Source organism: Elaeis guineensis, chromosome 4, assembly GCF_000442705.2.
Source record: "Elaeis guineensis isolate ETL-2024a chromosome 4, EG11, whole genome shotgun sequence".
Lineage (NCBI taxonomy): Eukaryota > Viridiplantae > Streptophyta > Magnoliopsida > Arecales > Arecaceae > Elaeis > Elaeis guineensis.
In genome coordinates, this window is record NC_025996.2 from 16,548,304 (window position 1) to 16,568,509 (window position 20,206).

General features: G+C 38.1%; 2 protein-coding genes across 3 annotated transcripts; both read right to left on the minus strand.

Moving 5' to 3' along the window:
- Nucleotides 1-1,281: 1,281 nt before the first annotated feature.
- LOC105043654 (uncharacterized) lies at nucleotides 1,282-5,013 on the minus strand. The gene is made up of 3 exons (XM_010921286.4): nucleotides 3,739-5,013; nucleotides 3,421-3,633; nucleotides 1,282-1,518 (listed from the first exon to the last, which is right to left on the minus strand). Exons 1-3 carry the CDS (start codon nucleotides 3,840-3,842, stop codon nucleotides 1,485-1,487), a joined length of 351 nt encoding a protein of 116 aa, XP_010919588.3. The 5' UTR covers nucleotides 3,843-5,013; the 3' UTR covers nucleotides 1,282-1,484.
- Nucleotides 5,014-13,918: 8,905 nt separating this feature from the next.
- On the minus strand, nucleotides 13,919-16,425 carry LOC105043655 (probable plastid-lipid-associated protein 11, chloroplastic). 2 transcript variants are annotated; one of them, XM_010921287.4, is made up of 3 exons: nucleotides 15,857-16,424; nucleotides 15,681-15,746; nucleotides 13,919-14,182 (listed from the first exon to the last, which is right to left on the minus strand). In XM_010921287.4, exons 1-3 carry the CDS (start codon nucleotides 16,378-16,380, stop codon nucleotides 14,083-14,085), a joined length of 690 nt encoding a protein of 229 aa, XP_010919589.1. In that variant the 5' UTR covers nucleotides 16,381-16,424; the 3' UTR covers nucleotides 13,919-14,082. The 2 variants fall into 2 exon arrangements, with proteins under 2 accessions (XP_010919589.1, XP_019705358.1); XM_019849799.3 differs by lacking the exon at nucleotides 13,919-14,182 and adding an exon at nucleotides 14,199-15,539 and having other exon boundaries at nucleotides 15,857-16,425.
- Nucleotides 16,426-20,206: the final 3,781 nt, after the last annotated feature.

The window sequence follows — 20,206 nt, forward strand, 5'->3', positions numbered from 1 at the left end:
AAGAAGAAAAACTTTTTTTAAAGAAAAAAGAATCAGAAAATAGCTATTAATATTCATCACCAGATCGGTGGCGGCTGGAGGCGCCGTTGGAGGACCAAATATATATAATATGTTAGCTATTCAAGAGCTTAAAGTAAATTGAGATTCAAACAATGAATCATATATCGAGTTGATTTTGTTATTTATTTTTTTACAAAAACAATAAATATTTGATATTTATTTTATTTTATTTTATTTTGTATAATCTAAACACCAAAATGAAGTGCTTTTGTAGCTTCACCCCCTGCATCTCTTTTCTTGCCTCTTGAGCAAACGATGACAAAAATCACTGCTCTTATGAAACATTAACATGGAGAAAGATCAAGGAACTCCCAAAGCATGAAGGAATTCGTGCACTTTGCCTAGCTGCGCAAATGTGATCCATTGCTTAATTATATTGTAAAAAATAAAAGAGAAGACAGGAAAGGAGTGGTTTTCCATAGCTTTCTTGTTTTTGTCTGTTGTACTTCACCCGACTCCCAAAAGAACACTCCGCTTGGATAAGCAGTAAAGGTGCAATACCAAGCGTACAAAATAAGCACCTACTCCCAAAACTGCAATAATTTTGCTTATGTTGGAGAAAGATGCAATAAAAATAATGTGAATTGAAAGCAACCATAGGTATCTCCCTAATTCCCGGTCCTAGTTTAGAGGCAAAGAAAACTCTTTTCAACGCCATGGTTTCTAATCAGTTAAACAAGTTGACAATGATAGCCCGTATCCATATTCCCTAGTTGTCCCTTTATATGGATTGAAAATGAGTTGGTAATTGACTGAAGAAGATCACCAATTTTAAATTTTAAATGAACTGAAACATGAATAAGGTTTCTACTTCACAGCAATTCTGTAAATAGATATCTAGCCGTGGGACTGTGATAAGGGGCTCCAGGGCCTGATCTCCAATTTATTCATCTGTGTTTGTTTCTCAAAGATGGCATAGAGAAAACAGAGCTCAAAGTTGGCCACAATTGTGGCCGGGCAACTTTATAAAGACAGACATAAATATTGATGGTCCATATATATATATATATATATGCTCACCAACCTTTTCCTCTCAATTTTTGCTACGGGTCTATGTTTTAGTTTGTTTGCCAAAACCTGGGCGGTCTTGATTTCCTTGAATCTTTTTGAAGTAATTTTCAGGCCATTAAGATGTTCTTATCTATAATTTTTTTTTTTTTTTTTTTTTTTTTGAGGGAAAGGGAGGTAAAAACCACCTAGCCTTTATTGCAAATGAAGAGGAAAGTTACAAAGGGAAGGCTACAGAGCTGGATGTAGTATGTAACCCAATAAAAGAAAAAGATAAAACAAAACAAGTGCTAAGGCTATCAGACTTATAACATAGACATGTGTATTCAGCGATGTGAAAATGAAACATGAAACCGATTATTACAAAGCCTTATCTCCAGAGACTCCGTCTCAAAATATAGAGTAGCTGAAACAAACTAACAGTAAGCCGACTTCTTTGATTCCAATAGCCTGAAACAAGAAAGAAAAGATAGAATTTTGAAAGTGCACTTCAATCTAACGTTAAATTCTGCAAGAATGTCAACCAAGCCTTTAGGAGAGCATGACAAAAATTCCAGCTCTCTGGAATTGTCGGCAGCACCCTTTCTTTATCCAAAGAAAGAGAACCTTGGAGCAAGGCGTAATCATTTGTTGTATGCGAAGGATGGTATTTTTGCATTTATTTTAATTGCAAAAGTCCTTCTCTTCATATGTATATATAGTCGTTTGATTAATTAAGCTGTTTGCATGCCTGTTGCCTATTTCATATAGATAGGATTTAGTTTACCCCTAGCAATAGGATGGCCTTGTACATATACATACGATGCATCTAAGGTGATTTGAATCCTGAAGTCTTCTAACTTTACCTGCTAATGGGATCCATCATTGTCAACTTATGATAAGAAGCCTTTTTGAGTTTTTTTCCTCTTTAATTTTTAGCAATATGATCGTCGACTTAGTTTAGTGTGGACTATCTTCATGGTTATGCTATGCTGGTCAATTAACCATGTCGATTGAATAATACCAAGTTCAGGAGGTACATGTACCCTCTTGACATACATAGTTTTCACAGGTTTAACCATATTTCTTGAAGGAGTACTTCTAACACGTCAACTCATCAAAACGTATACTGTCCATGGACATGTACACGTAGATAGGCAATACGTTATGCATATTCCTTTTAGCAAAAAGAATGTGCAACATTTTAATATTCAAGAAGTCAGCATAATAAATATGCATGTGTAAGTGGAAAGCGCTCCAGTGTGAGGTACTACGAACCCATGGCCGAAAGGCCTCTAATGCATTCATGGGATTTAATTGCATGGGACTGCAAAGCTAGAACCTACTATAGATCCCAGCATGGGGAGAGAGCCTTATCCATTACTATTCAATGAGGTAGATGGCCCTGGTATTTGATGTTAGAGCCCCACGCTTGGGAGTAAGACCCGGTGTCTAGTCTTTTTGCTACATGACACCTAAAACACTGCATCTACGTTGCATGGTAGGGTCACGCATAGGGTCATTAATTAGTGCGGTACTGCATAATGCATCGCCTAAGTTCTCTTATTTTATTTGCATCCAATGGGATTGGAACATGGATTTCCACAAAAACAAGCCCTTAATTGCATTATTATAAAATTAGTCAGATGCTTAGTTGCAGAACTTTAGAATCATCGACGTCGACATCTAAGAGATTGGCATATATAAGTTTTGTGGAAGAATTAATGTGGGAGTGTCGGCACCGATAATGTCGTGCTCATTTGTCTCTTAAGAAGCACAGCATAACCATCGCAATTTTCTGTTTTTGTTTCTTTCTTTTTCACAAGGAATGCTTAATTAGTCCGAAGTATAGAATATCTTCTCTTCTTGAGAAATATCCTAACTATAGAATATAGAAGCTAGGAGCATGAATAGGAATTGATGCAAGGATATTCACCGGATAATATTGATTTATTATTCAAGTAAGGAAGGATAAGGGGAGATGAATGGGAACCCAAATATAATCTGTTTAATCAACACCATAGCTAGTCTAGCAATTCATGCTTATCCATATAAGATTTAGACCATTAATTATACCTTCGAAAAGAAAAAGGATTTAGACCATTTAACTTTTAGTCTGGGATCACTTCTTAAACACAACTCTTTTTGGGACACACAAATTATCTCTAAGCCATTTAGAGTGTACAGATATGATAACAAAACTATAGTTTTGATTTTACAAGGCCTTTTCTTTTTTTCCTTCCTTCTTCTATATATCAGTCTTAAAAGCTACATATCATATCTTTAAGCTTACTAATAATTACAGCTAATATGCACATGAACAAAAAAGCAGTAGATCATCCTCAAGACAGCACGTCTTTGAGCAGCTTGTACCTGCGACCGGTGGGCTTCGAGGAAGAAGCACCGCTCTTCCCTGCCCGGTTCCTGCTCTCCTCCTGGTCGCTGTTCTCCTTGACCTTATCACTGCTGCCATCTCTTCCTGCTGACTTCTTGGAATGGAGTCCGTGCTTCAGACCGCTTCGCTCTTCGCTCAGGCACCAATCACACACCCCAGCGCTCCTCTCATCATAGTAGTTGGTGCAGTAGCTATGGATTCACAAAGAAGACCATATATATAAGCCATGAAGCTTGGGAGAACATAATAAGATAGGTTAGGTTAAAAGATGAGTAAAGATATCTATAATTATATACGAGTGTTGGATGCGGGAGCGGCATCGGATGCATCGGAAGAGCTTGTCGGGGAAGCCGATGTCGCCGCACATGGAGCAGACCATGTTGGTGTTCGCCATGGCCATGTAAGTGCGTAGCTTGGACCCAGAGAGAGGGAGAGAGGAGAGAGAGAGAGAGCCAAGAGGGGAGGATGGAAGAGAGGGGGAGGGAGGAAGAGAGAGCCAACAGATTGCAGCAAGAGAGACAGATGCAAAAGATGGGAAAAGTTGGTTGTGGTTTTAGATATAAATAATTCGGTATTTGCATGCGTATCCTAATGTTGAAATGCAGGGGGTTGGATTGCTCCATCCAGTCGTCATCGAGAGAGAAAGAGAGAGAAGGAATTGTCCCGAGGCTCAGGTAGAAAGACAACTGTGTCCTTAGTGTGGTGAGTTGTACTTCTAGCACCGTACGAAGTGGAGCCAAATGGGACCCCGTGGGCCTCAATCCCTTCTATGTGCGCCGCAAGCCTGTTTGCAACCCCAAGCCTGTTTGCAAGTTTCCAATATAAGTTGGTTTGATTCAATCATGGCCATCCCCATATCCATGCACCACAATTTTGAGGTCTGGTGCAACAGATAGGGTTTGATTTGTATCTTTCACGTGAAAGAATGAGTGACCTTCTTTTGAGATGTCTCAACTGTTGGATCGCACCTTGTATAAATCTCAAAGCATCAAAACCACTTTCTTCCATCCATCTGCATAGGTCTCGAAGCAGTAACTATGTGGTCCAACGGTTGCTATCATGAAAAAAGAACATGAATCATTCTTCCGTGCGAAAGGTAATCCGAATGTCATCGGATACATTAGAGATCACACTATAGTTAGATGGCCAGCCGTGATGGCACTATATAACCACAGCTTGCTTGGTGTTTTAAGAGTGGAAAGTTTCTGTTGAACTCCAAAAAGCATAGCGGATACGGTACTACAATGCATCAGACCTTAACAAGTCAAAAATGCGCCATGATGAGCTGGGTCACAAAAAAGACACCTTAAACCTTGAGACCAGGTAGCAAATATCATCTTCAAAAATCCAACAGGAGACCTTCTTGTTTGTAATCAAGTGGTGCGATGTCTCATGTCCGGGGGCACGCATCAGCCCAGAGCTATCTACTTTTGCAGAAGCCAGTTAATGCACGCCACATGATGTACCGGGAAAAAAAATGCATCACCGCATGAGCCAAGACGCCGGTCCACCAGTATGTGTGAGTAGCAGTAGCATGCAATTTATGGTGGCATGACTCGAAAGACTGTCTCCTGGCATCAGTGATGTTGAGCAATGTCCTTGAATCTGAATTACAAAATCACATTCTTGCATAGTTGCATGTAACCGATAAACCAAAATTGTGATCCATAAGTTTTCTGGAGGTTATTAGATTAACTTTCTTGTTGAGCCCTGGTCAAACACATGCATGGAAAGTTGGCCATGATAGATGACATACCATGGTAGAAGTGTGCAAGAAAATTAACCAAACTACAAAATTGTCAAGAACTAATAATTGGCCAAACTACAAAATTCTCTGATTGAGCTTCCCTTAAAACCCCTCTCCCCTATCTCTCAATCTTGTGGTCTCTAAATCCCACGGTCTCAGCCTTAGAAAATTTCTTCCCTATTATTTTCTACCCTTCATGCCATCCTTTTTCATCCTCCAGTCGGAATAAAAACGAAAAAAATTAAAAGAATAGAGAAGAGGCGGGAGGAGAAGGAGAACCTCAAGAGGCTCCACTCCCTCCTCTTTGACGTCGATCTTGTCATCGGTCTTGCCATTGAGTATGATAAGATCAATCAGAAAAATTTTTTATATCTTTTTTTTAGTTTCATAGAGGTGGCACCAATCAGATAAATTGAATCTCTGATGATCAGGATTGATTGGGATTACGATTGATGGTTGAGACTCTTCTTTTCATCTCTCCGTCCTTCGTCTTTAGCACCGTCTTGTGAGAAAGATGATGATTTTGCTGTAGATTTGAAGTAAATCGAATTTTAAAATTAATTTAATTTTTATTTTAATTTTATAAAATTAATTTAAATTAATTTAATTTTAAAAATATATTTAAATAGATTCAATGCAAACCATGCACATTTCTGCACCTAGCAAGATTAACCGGTCAAGTTCATCGGTAGATTCGTGGTACTGCGGTAAAATTTCATGTGTAAGAAGGGGATACGGCTGGTATTAGGAGCAGGAGAGAGAGAGAGAGACGGAAATGGGGGTTTGGCACCAAAATGGCAGGTCCTCTGTGGGGCCCAAGGATGGGTTAGGGTACGAAGTTGGGGTCGTAACATCTTGCGAGGACCACCCCCACCAGTTTACCTACAACCCTAGTTCCACTTTCCCACGGGAAAAAGGCAAAATCTTGGTCTCTGTGGCCTTACTTTCTTTGAGGTACCACCGTTCTTATCTCATGGGAGAGAGCCCTAACAGTAAACCTCTTGTCTTTTGCCCTTAGCCGCTTTAACGCTCGGTCGCGGTGCTGTCGGGCAGCCAATAAATATGGCCTCTAATTGCTCCAAAGTTGAGGAATGGGTGGGCCTCGACTCCTTTCTTCTTCGGCCACGACGTGGGTGGGTCTTTCAATTTAACTTAATTTATGGACGACAGTATCAATGTCTCGAATTCTCGGTTGTGCGTGTTCTACTCTTGAGTCTGAGAGAGACCCACCAAACCAGAGAGAGTGGGCATATGTTTTTAATGCGGATCGAAGTGTTACAGTGCTTGTCCTCGAAGCTAATCCCGCATCTGACAAACTGGATCTCAGGAAAGCATGATGATGATTCTTTTGAGGAAAAGAAGCTATTGAACTCACGAGGAATTCCACATATACCCCAAAAAAAAAAAAAAAAAGCTTTCCGTAGTATAGCCATAAAGATGGGATCCCATTAATGATAGACTGGTTTTATTCTTTTATTACATTATTATACGGATTGAGTTATTATCTAAAAAAATATTTAAAGAGTCCAAAATTAATATATAATCATATTATTAATTTAAATCTTATTATGTTAGTTATGTGAGGTATCTTGATTGATTAATAAACTCTGCAATAGATGGATTCATTAGTATTATATTATTTGAGATATGTTTTAACTCCACTCTTATATATAGCTACATAATGTAAAATCTTAGATGATCCAAGACCTAACATGCTTAGAATGTATCTATCTCATTGGGATTGAAGAGACAGACATTAAAGAGAAAGAGAGGAAGATCTATCAATTCGATCCCATCACAACAATCATCAATGGTTTTTTTGAAGATGTCAAGGTATATTTTTAATCTTTTTCTTATTATTTTTATGAAATTTTTATGTTCTAATCTTCTGCACGGTCTTCATAAAAAGTTCCAACTGAATTTGATGGGTTTTCATTCTTTTATCAAGAAATAAATAATCCGAATTTTGCTGATAAACAAATTTAGAATTCTAAGTGGATCAAGTAATCATTTCATATTAGGAACAGCAAGAATTTATTTAACTGATGTGAGAATCACCATTGGTAACCTCTAAAGATCCTCCAATAAGTATGAAGCCTTTTGATTGCGGTAACTGAATTTGACAAAGATGGTTGGAGGCATGAATGGCATGTTAATGATGTAGTTTCTGGGTGGGTTAGGCTTTAAAAGAAGTACCTTATTCTAACTTCCTAGAAGACCAAAATCATTTGTAACGATAATCTTTCCAATAGAGTAAAATGAGGATTTTGAGTTTCAAGCCAGAAATCCTCCATTTATCTTTAAGTGGATGGTGAACTAGAAAACGCTTTCATAGTTACAACCCTCAGCTTGCAGCAGAAACCAAGTTTAAATTCTGCATGGTGCACCTTCTAATATTTAGACATGATATAATGATCCTCTCTCTCTTTCTGGAAAAAACATTCAGAATGCTATACATGTAAAAAGGTGTTCGGATGCCAACAGAGAATTGCATATCCTCTTCTCAATAATGCTTACATTTTTAAGCTATTTTATAATTGAAAACCAATATATTATCTTTCAGAGCATGTGCACAATTATTAATACAACGAAAACTCCATCTGTGACTTACCATTGGGAGTCACAGATTCTGATACCCAGGATTTGAAATTAACTCTTCAAAATGGCAATGCCATTACAAGCGAGGTGCCAGCCAATTATGCTAACAGTAGTTGAACCTAATAATATTTTGAGACGATAGATTGTTGTAACTTAACAATTCTTTTTCATCATAAACATTAATATACGTCTCTAATAAAACAGAACAGAGTCCAAAAAAAAAAGTAAGGCTAAGCTAATATTAAACTAGTTTATTCAGATGAATAATCCTTAAAAAATCAGGTTCAACATTCAAAAACTAATTGCTTTAATGCTGTTTACCGCACAGAAACATGGCCTTTTACCTAATGTTTCAAAATTGCCCATCCAAATCCCATTTATTTAGGCTTTTTTGTTTTTAAAAAAATCAGAGAAACATTTGTGATTTGTGAATGAGAAGCGGCTTGCACAGCAACAAGAGACCGAAGTACTAAAATTAAATTTATCAAAAAAATATTTTTTTTTTTCAAAAAGGAAAAGATTATTTGGCCCTTCCCTTCTTTATCATAAAAATAACAAGAGAGGGGGCCTACCGCCGGATCCCCTTTGGGACGCGGGGGCCACCGAGAAACTTAATTAGGAAAAAGTAGGTGGGAGGTCGTATCAAACAGAAAAAGAATGCATGATGTGACTCCAAACTAAATGAGGATCCAGCAAGTGAGATTTGTCGGAACATGTTTTGATTGGTCTCCGAGCCGAGGTAGTTCATCAGTGCTCCCGTTTCAATACAAACGCGCAGACAAAATAAAGCTTGAGAGAACTGACATTTTTCATTTGAAACATATAATTTGAATTTATTTTTTTGCCTGATGCATGATAATTTTTTAAAAATCTTCTTTCATTGAGAACCAATAAAAAATCTCATCCAAAATAAAACTGAACACACAATTGCATGAATCCTCTCATACTTAGCATATTCAAAAAGAAAATTCAATTACAAACATAATGACTAGTTCATGCTCAATCTTAAAAGAATCTCTACTGAAATATTTTCTAACCATACAAAAATTATAACTGGACCAACATTGATATCATTTATAATGATACAGTATCTAGTTAAGATAAAGCAAGTTGGGAATTATTAACGAGGATTCTTGACTTAGCCTAAATACACAAAGCTATCTCAATGCACCAACAGTGTGGAACTAGACACACTCACACAGGTCCTACCATTGTCCCTTCCCAAATTGCCCTATAAGGTTTCCTGCCTCTCACAGAGTTATCACATGATAATTTTGTTCTAGTCAATTGAAAAATTAGGAAACGTATTCTATCCCTCGAAAAAATTACTACTTGATAAATCATAGATAACTAACATGCTAAATGCAACTGCAGATGGAGCAAACATGCATACAATCTGGCTCTGTACCAATGGACTTCCATCCAAATCCACTGTAGATGCTACCATCTATCATGCATGCAATACTCTCAAGACTTCTTCAGTGTATAGGATGTGCATGATGCAGCAAGGATGGTTGCGATCTTTCATTTAATTTAGTTTTATCATTCATTTATTTTAAAATATACACTTTCTCTTCTCTTCCTCCAAACTAATAATTGTTTATATTAATATAACTTTTACGTTAAGGACATAATTAAACATATGAGTTTTGCTATTGTGCAACCATGTTAGTTTTATAGATGTTACTAGGTAAGTCCCAACCGTAGCAATTGGTGGCTATTGCCCCTGAGAGCCCCACCGTTGCTTGGCTAAAGAAGCACTTCCTCTCGTTGAGACCCTTGTAGGCATCCTTCCCTGGAGAATGACTTTGTCCCCTGCATCTTCTTCTCAAGGATCTTAAGGACCGAGCATGGTCGATGCTCTGGCCGGCTGTATCGGAAAGCTGAAGGCATATGCGGGGAGGCGGCAGTGGCAAGGAGCAAAACAAAGAAATGAAATAGCAGCAGCTGCTTGTTTTGGATGAAAAGAAACGAAACAAATGGTTCTTTCTGATCTTAGAAAATGTCCAAAAAAACCGGCTACGCAGCTACGGAGTAGAGGCAAAAAGACAATAAGTAGATACATAATTTCGAATGTATTCATCCAACAAAAAAAATCAGACAATGCTGCTGGAACAAGACCACAAAACGAATCCTATAAGAGATAAGGCTCAAGAGAGAAGGTTGTCCCATGCTTTTCTTATGTGAACCTTGAGTCCTGCTGAAGGAAGAAGGGCAAAACAGCACTAGTGTTTTGATTTTATTACAATAAACTCAGCTTTTAAAATTGGCACTTCAGGTCACCTGGTTATTTAGTTTTAGTCTTCCATTCACATACTTCTACAGTTTGCAAGAAGTATCATAGCATTTCCCTTAGTATATTTATTTAACATTGATTTTTTTTTTTTTTTTTTGGTATACAGCATCGAAATAGTTATAACAGGGAGAAGAGACTGTTTGTTTTGTTATTCACACAATTTGATGTCTAAATTCCCAGTTTTGACGTGTACTTTTCTCCCCTTTTTTTTCCTTTCTCAAGAGACAGAGCTAGCTTATCTTTAGATACATTTAATATGAGAGTAGCTATAGTAGGGTAGATATGTCAGACAAACATAGCGACAGTTGGAGTTTTGGTTATATAGTAGATTAGATGGGGTTTCCCATCAAAGGACGTTCAAATGACAAAAGACCTAGATTTGGATGGATGACAAATCACAAAGATATTTTGTAAATTATGTCCCTCATCATCGAGTTGCCTCTCAAACACATTCTCCATCTGAACGCTTATTTTTGCTGTCACACGCAAAGCTCAAGTGATTATCATTAGTAACAGAATGGGGAAGTACAAACGTACAATCGGCATGAAGCAGGTCCATAAGGGCTCTAGGAAAGTTTCCATGGCATGCTCAAAAAACTCATATCAGATCTAACCAGTAAAACAAACTCTATCAGTAGCCTAACCTCTAGGGGAGGGATGAATGGCTGGGATTTCTTAAGAACTTCACCACACATAAGCTGCTTCTAAAAGATCACATTTGGGAAAGTTTCAAGAAGAAAGCAAAATAAAATGAGGCATGCTCGAAAAACCGAGATCACATAGAAAAACTGGTTAGCCCCTTTGAGCAACAGTTGCAGGAAAAAGCCACCTCTGGTTAAGCAACAGGATGAGCCCATTATCCTCATCCATATGTACCCATAATTAAGCATGTCATGGATGAGTCAAATAACTAAGCAGTATTTACTCTGTAGGAGGCAACTCATCCCCGAACAAGAAATATTCATCTAACCAACTTGGTTCCATGCAGACTGATCCAAAACCTCAGTTCTTGTTAGAATCAGTTCATCAACTGAAGAACACCAAGTTTGTGCTTGCTAATCAGTGAAAGACTTTATAAGTAGCCAATGATAAATACAACAAGCAGATTTATTTTTCTGAGGGGAAAAAACTCCAGCATATATTTTCAAAGAAAGGTTAAGGTGGAAGTGAAGATTTGAGAAACATGTTACAAGAGTGGATGTGGATATACCTCAATCTCATTAAAGAAGAAAGATAGAGAGTTTTTGAACACAATAAATATTATAAACTTTGTTAGATAGGTTGACTTACGCATGCATATAATTGATAGGCTTGGCATTTGAAATATATCGATCTTCCTCATGTTTATCTTTTATGAATTTTTTATTGAAATTTGTTTGCATATTTTACTACTGTTTTGGTAGCATTTCTCAGAGAAAAAACATCAGAAATCTGGTCAAAAAGGTAGGTCTTTCTACGACAACATAACTTATTTTTGTTCTCTTTGTTGTAAGAAATACATAGTGACCTTACTGCTTGAATTACCACCAAATAGTCAATGCTTTTTCAGACTCAAAGAAATATCCATTTCATTGATGACCAATATTGCTCAATAATGGCACCCCAACCCATTCAAGAAGTGGATTTCAACCTGGAAAATAACCGTTGTAATTTTTTTCTGGATTATCCATACAAGAAATTGCCCCTATCCAAATGAAGTGAACATTCCAGGTTGCGCTGCTTATAATTTTTATAAATTACTGAGCTGATAACTCAAACATGTAGAGTCCAAGAAGAGTGCACGTCGATGCCTTGGTCATCTACCATCTACCAGTACATGCTGGAATGACAACATTATAATTAAAAAGTACCTAAATTCTAGGTATGAATAAAAAGTACCTAACATCTAGGTATGAATATAGCCTTCGTATATTTGGATTGTACATTTTGCTATTTTGTTTAAGGTGGGTGGTCAAACAAGTATTACCTAGTTGAGGACAAAATAGTATGATCAGAATCTACATGACCATTAATTTATCAAAAGTGCTTTTGCAACAAAAGTTACATGAGCATTCAATTGGATTATTTTGTTGCAGATTGGACTGCTTCGATACATTGGCCAATCTCTTTTGATAGTATTGCTACCTTAATCTTTGAACTTATTTGTATTTTACAGCAAGATTCCTAGGGTCATCTTTATCTTCAGGAGCAAGGAAGATGGAACTGTGCCAAATCAAACTGACGGCAAAATGGGATGGTTTTGGCATAAAATTCAGAACACCGACAGGAGGGAGAAAGAAAAAGTGGAAAAGAGATAGAGGAAAGGGAAGGCGAGAGACTGCCTGGAGGCTGCCGGAAGGCTTCTGCGCCTGCTAGATAGCCGGCAATTAGGATGAGAGGGAGAAGGAAGAGAAGGAAAGATAGAGAGAGGCGACAAGGGAAGGAGAGGGGACGGGGGAGAAGGGAGAAGGGAGAGGGAGAGAGATCATTCGGAGTAGGGCTAAAACCGGATTGGATATGGACCGAATACTAGCATATCCATATTCAGATTTATTTTTTCTGACGAATACAAATACGGATACGGATGTTATTCCGATGCAAAAATTCATATTTATATTTATTTTTAATAAATATAGATACAATTTGAATACTAGAAGTATAAATATAATTACAGATATAAGTTGGATAATTAAACTTTATAACTACACAATCAAAGATATTACTAAATAGATAATAAATCAAATTAATAGTATATTTATATGGTTGTATATTTTTCTTTAAAATTAATAAGTGCTATATAAAATTATAGGGTTACAGGTAGATTCGACTATTCTGATACGGGTTTGATAGTTGTCTATCAATATCCATATCCATTTTTCTTCGATGGATATGGATATGCATACGGATATTAGTCGAATATTCAAATTTTTGTTCACATCTGGATTGATTCAGATACAAAAATAAATCCAGATGGATATTATCTATATCACATTCTCCCCTACTTTGGAGGCCGCCGAAGGCTTGTCGAGGAAGATGGAGGCTAGAATCGACCAATCAAAATAGAGGTGAAAAACCTAATTTCATATTTTTTTGGGATATCGAATGAAATCGACAACACCATTGCCAACTTCACCTAACAATCTCTTTTTTTATTTTGCCAACCCACAGTAAAGTCAAAGATTTGACAATAGATTTGCTGACTTCACTACTCGACCTCTAAAAAAAATTCATGATCAAAACAGGGGCAGTTGGTGAAGGGTGGGGGGGAGGATCCGGACTTCGGCAACCATCCAATAGCTACCACCAGCCTCCGCTAGCATCCCCGCCCTCTTTCTCCTTCACTCCCTCCCTCTCTCTCTCTCTCCCTTTTTCCTCTTTCGGTTAGGTTTGTTTGAAGTTCCCCACTTCTCTAATCAACTGAGGACTCCGCAGCTCCTCAGTAGGTATCGAGGCATCTCCACCATCTTTGCCATCTCCCTCTTCTTCCCTCCCTCCCCCCCTCTCTTTTCCCCTCTTTGGTTCTCCTTCCCCCCCTCCCCCGCCATGTTGTTTGCCATATCGGTTCGAGGCCGATGTGGAATGGTACAGGGGCGTATCAAGCCATACCACTGGCCTACCAACATGGGATCTAATTCTAGCATGACAAATCTTGCTCAGGAGATCTGGACTTTGTTTTTCATGTGCATGTTTTTGGTTTGTTCTTTGGTCTTTTCAGTTGAGTAGTTATATTTGTTTGTAAATTTTACCCAAAAAAACAGGAGATTGATAATATCCCATGCACAAGATAATATCTTCTTTTCCACCAAAATTTGGAAACTAATATAATAATGCCCAGCATGCTATTTTACCATTGCAGTAATGAGAATGACATAGTAATACCTATTCATAAAATCATGAAGTTATAGTAATGAGAATGACATAGACATACCTATTCACAAAATTATGAAGTTACAAGCAAAATTACCTTCAAGACAAGGTAAATGGACTCTAAACAGTCACTTGATTGCCATCTCCACGTTTTTACTCTTTCCAAAAATAAGGAGCACGATCAACAACTAAATAGTCCCCTCGTATGTCCTTTGCAACTCGAATATCTTCATCTAGATATACAGATTCAAACCTACATACAGGAAATTAGACATATTTTAATAATACTGATAAACGCAAAACAGCCACACATGAATATCATAAATCTGACATGAAAACAGTAAATATTATGGCAGCCTTAATAGTGGGAAATACTATGAAATCATGAAATAGGGTGGTTCATCAATTCAAGGCATTCAACCTAGTCAAAACAATTAGGTGGACAACAAATTTTGGCCTCAGCCTCTTAGGATTTTTCGCTGTCCAACAATTAGTGGTAAGAGTGAGATTTTTTTGCAATTCACTTTGTCTAATAGGAGATGAAACATGATAATTATGTCAAGTGAACTAAGTTAACAGATCCTGAAACCATGTGAAGTATAACCTAAATCTATGTTTAAGAATGTTAGTGCAGAAACTAATGGTCATTCATGTCAGTTCAAGCTAGTAAGTATTTATTTATAACATCAGTTCTTCTCAGTCCTGAATCTTAATATTTTGATTATGAAGTTTGTTCTCTCACTGCCGGAGCAAGTTGACACATTTTCTTTCCCTTTGCTTTGGTCCATTGTCTGGATCTCTAATAGGCATATTCAAGATCCAGATACTGAAAAAGAATAATATGGAATATTTGCCCCATTCAGAGGTTACCAGTCATCATCTGGTCTATCTTTTAGATGGTTAAAGTGAGGATTATCAAAAGCACGAAACTGGGAAAAATTGAAATCATCCCCAGAGAAGCAAGTTTATGATTGACTTCTCTCAGGGTAACTATCTGCGTGTAGACAAATTGCGTGCATTGAATAGTTAAACAGATTCTTTAACATGTATCCCTGCCATATTTTGGTTCAAAAGGTTGACATACTTGTGCCTGGTTCCACACAAACCCAGAGTAGCACCTCTAATCTCTGTGTTCGATGTTTAGGATTCTAAAATTGCAGGTTCCACGTAAGAAGTTAAGAGGAGATTAGATCCAGAATTTCTACCAAGAGAATTTGTTTCAACAATTTTCTTCCATGTCGTAAGATAGAAGTTATTTTCAAAATTAGCCAACTACAATGTTTTCTCTTATCAGGCCATATGTCACTACATGTTGTGCAACTTTAAATGAGTGGCATGAACTGGAAATGGGTATCTTTTCCATTTTTCAAAAAATCACATCAAGATATCTGGTAATGAAAACCAAAAACATGCACAAGCAACTTTTCCCTTCATATTTGTTTCATTTCATCAGCCTGACTTATGCAAGGATTACTTTTTTTTCCACCCTTCCATCAAACATTTCATCAGCAATTCAGCATGTTGAGGAATGTCCAGAGCCAAGTAAGCGTAATGCCAAGGATGTACAGGATACCAAACAAGAGCATTTTTTCAAATATCGCTCCTAAAATCTGCACAGAAAAAATCTCTTTTCCGCAATTTAGGTGCATGTCTCCCTTAAGATTACTCAAAAGCATCATCCATTGACTCAAAATTCGACAAAAAATATAAAAATTATTTTTTTGAGAAAAAAAGGAGAGAGAATCACTCACCATCCTTGTCCAAACGGCGGCAATGGAATCTCCCAGTCGCTCCCTCTCAGAACCGCACTCGTGAATCTGCCACAAGAACAAGAAACCCGGCATATCACAATCCAGAATTTATTCCCAAAAAAACCCACAATTCCTGAAGCAATAGCCAAGGAACAGGGTGAAACGTGACTTTATACCTAAAATTTATTCTTTGAGGGGGCTCGGCTTCAATGGAGGACCGAACGAAGAAAACCCCGGAGGGAGGAAACGTGATCACATTGTTCAAGAGGCCCTTCTCGACATCTATGACCTGAAGGACGTCGCCGGCCTCGGTGCCGAAAAGGGAGGCGTTCTTGATGATGAAGAGCTGCTCCTTCTCGGTGGTCCACAGCATCCGCCAGGTGCCCGAGAGGGAGGAGCCCGTGGTGACGGCATCCTTGCCATGGACGGCGAGTGCCTCGATGGCGGCGACGATCTCCGCTCGCTTCGAGGGGTCTCTTTGCGTCCGGAGGCCGCGGTCCTGGTCGGAGATGAGGGCGAGGAGGTTGGCCTTGGCCCGGAGAGACTCGCCAGGGCGCAGGGATCGCCCGGCGGCGACGGGGGACCGGCGGTGGCGGGGAGGGCGAGGTCGGCTTGGAGATGGAGTGGGTCGCGGGGTGCGGGGGCTGGTGGAGTCGCGATGGGGAGAAGGGGAGGAGAACGAGAGGGTTGAGGTCGCCATGGCGGGTGGGGGATGCCGGGGGATTTAGACGGCCCACTGACTTAACGATCCAAAGCGGGCCTTGGCGCGATCGGATGGCACTTCTGCCATGGATATGGTGGGGTCCTCCGCGATAGATCTTTTGAAGGGCGTATTTGGTCCAGTGTCCGTTCATTAACATTATGCGATCACCAAATTTGATGGACCGTTCGACCAACCGCATCCCTCGGCCATATTGCGCTCTGTAGAGAGCTAGAGCTCTCCCTCAGTATTCCTGGCTATAATAAACCAGACTAATACCCCGTATAGATATTCATACAAGAATATTCTTTAAATCAGCCTCTTAACCCATCCAGCCCGTATCATCTCTAAGTTCCAACCTAAATCCTAATTTGTGGACCGTTGGCCTGTATACACAAAAAACCAATGGGTTCTAACTGGGAGGTATTGTGTTGAGACGAGTCATTCTTAAATAGGAGACCCAGTCTACGAATCTAACGGTAAATTTTGCCCAATCCCACTGCATTATCCAAACAGGCTCTTGGTAAGATTTGAATGTAGCTCTTTGTCAGAATTTTGCCAATAAGATAGATTGGTGTTTTTATCAAAGTGAGATGTAAGGAGACGCAGACCGACTATACTAACTATGGTAACCTGGCACTCCCCATTTCATGTTCTTCACTTGATAGCGGTCATCCTGCAGTCATCTTGTACACAATAGCTTTGCTTTCTCAGGATACAGTAGGAATGTCCAATCTAATCTCTGATATTGTAAAATGACTGCTCAAGGGTACAATCCCAACATCTAGGAAAATCCATTTTTTGATAGATTTTCATTTCGTTTTTAAATATAATGAATGCAATTCTTTTTATGCCTTTTATCTCTCACCGAGCTAGGCTCCATGCATTTCCCATGCAATGACAAAAATCTTGTAAGGCATCTCCTCGACCAAGAGACTCATTGGTGGACTGCATGTTGACTCTCATTCCTATTTTTACTATTTAAAATTTCTTTTTCTTTAGCCAAGGAGTTCTTTTACATTATATACACTGGCTTAGGAACTCCACAAACTAATTCATACGCATTACATGCACTGAGACTCCAGTCTATAAATAACGGCAATGTTTAAGGGTGTGACTCCATCCTATCGTGCACTTTGACTTCTATAATTTTTATTTTTAAGTGCTATGAAATATTATCGATTTCTATACGATCATCACAAGTTTGGGGCTCTGGCATCAAATAAAGAGATATCTTTGCATAGGTGGAACATATCCATTGTTTTAATATAACATCCAAATATCTTATCATCCTTATGTATGCATTTCTGAGATTCTGCTTTTGTAGAAAACTCCGACTTCATATGAAATTTTCTCCTTCCTGTTGGTCACGTTGCTCCGTTACATCATAATGCATAACTTTTGAACCCAAAGTTCATTCAAAAACCTTAAAATAAATATCCCTTAGGATTTATAGTTTGTCGGGTTGATAATTAGTTATATCATACACATTGCTAAAAAAAGAAAGGCAAAAAAGGTACTTGGTTAGACAAATGGCTGCAATCTTACGCAAGCGGTGAAGTGTAAGGGCGCCTTTCTGAGTACATTTATAAATAATTATTATATGCATTATATTACCAGACAAGGAATATAAAATTGTTATGTACGTACAATTACAGAATTACCTGCAAGCATGCACTAAAACATGTATAAAGATAGGGAGAGGAGGGTGGGGGAGGGGTAGGTTGTAGATTGTTTGCTGATGCAGAGGAAGGAATGTGGATGAAGGAGCTTATTCTTGAACGATGGTTGGTAGATTGTTGCTACGTGCACATCAACAATCTATCACCATATGATGACTGTGATGCACTTGATAATATATGAGGAGTTGTTGAAACGTAGATGCTTGAAAAAGCTTCAAAAATACACAAGGTTTCAATTATATGGTCGCTGTTTGGGGAAAAAAACAAGAAAGCTAAACTTCGAAGTTTGATCTTATCATTTGGTCTCCTGCATGGGAAGAGCACAAAATAACAAAATAGAGAGAGATTTTCCTTCAATAACTCCGATGGAAGGAGGTCGTGTGGAGCATAGCTCCAGATCAGAATGAAGCAACCTATGATGGAGAGAGGGACATTATCAGCATAGTACCAACTGATCTTCTAGGACATTGGCAATATGGTCATCAGGATGAAAATGGCAACCCAAGAGGCCATTGACGGTGAAACTTGTGCCGGTAGTTTTGGAGCCGAGGCCATTGTCGAGGAGGTTGGCCTTTCTCAATGGAAAACCCGAGGCCATTGTCGAGGAGGTTGGCCCTTCTCAATGGAAGAAAAGGCCAACAAAATAGATATTGAGAGCATGCATAGCTGCGATGCCGGCATACCGTTGTAGTTTCAGAGGAGGTTGCTATTGAGCTTGGCATCGATAAATATTAAAGAGATCAAGGTAGAAGCCTTGATCTTGGACATCTCGAGGGAGAAAAGCTTAGTATCGAGATCATGGATGTGAGAGTGAGCACCGATAACTTGATCTGGATCAGGTCCAAATTTTTTGAGAGCTTCTTGAGCTCCACAATGACAGCGAAAAGGGAAAAGAGGAACCAACCTCTGGAGATGAACAGAAGGGGGGGGAGGGGGGGAATGAATGAGGTCGAGCAGGAAGAAGAGGCCTTCGAAATTGCCTCTAATGTTCAAGGTAATTGCAGAATTAGCAACAAACTTTATTTTAAAATGACCTTGAAGTTTAATATATTTATCAGACCAACCCCACATCTATGGCTATAATTGATCGCCAGTGCATAAATCAAAGCTATCCACGATAAATCAAACAGCCAGAAACATACTGTGGTGGGTTTTTTTTAAAATTAACCATGGCAAGGGAGAAAAAAAATAAAGATTAAATTAATTATTTCAATACATTTTGTTTCGAGGACATCATTCATAGGTTTTATACAGGGATGACAAAATCGATTCGATCTGATGGATATGCACCTTATCCAAATCCGATCAAATTCAAAAAATATGATTTGATCGGATTTGAGTTCGGATTTGGTTAAAACCTGAAAATTGTAGTAGGATATGGATAGTGCTGTTTTCTATCCAAACTCGAATCCGATCCGAACCTACGAGTATGAGTAATATCCGAATCCATATCTGAATATATATATGTTTATAATTATGTTTTGGTAATTCTGTTTTAGTTGATAATATGTATAAAATTATTTTGATTATTTATATATTATATGTTAAATTGTAATTCTATTTCTATATTTGATTCCAATAAATCTGGATTTTTAAATTATGTTATATGTTGAATTGATAATTTTATTTTGATTGATAATATGTATAAAATTATTTTAGTTATTTATTTTTTTTGGATATGGGATAGGTATGAGACGGATATGGGTTGGGTATGGGAAAATGAGTTACCTATAGGTATCTCCGAATCCGTTGGATGTGGAAATGGATATCTTTTTTTTATCCAATCGGATATCGGATAGGATTTGAATATAAGATATTAAGTTTGAGTTTGAAAATAAATAGTACAATATTCAATTTAAATCTTATTCATTGCCGTCCTTAATTTTGTATGGTGATAAATAAATAAATATAAACGAGTCTTGCAAACTGATGTTTGGCCTGTAGGCTAGTACCCTGCTCCTCTTATTTAGAGGTTGTCAGTTGATCTTGATGCATGTGAAATACAATTTGTTGGTAGCGTGAACCCAAGGGGTCTGCGAACGAGTGTTGCTGTGTGTTCTAAAAATAAAACTAACCATGTCCTTCCTTTCTTCTCGTTTAGTCGGAAAAAAAAAATATATTAAAAAAAAAAAAAAAAAAAAATT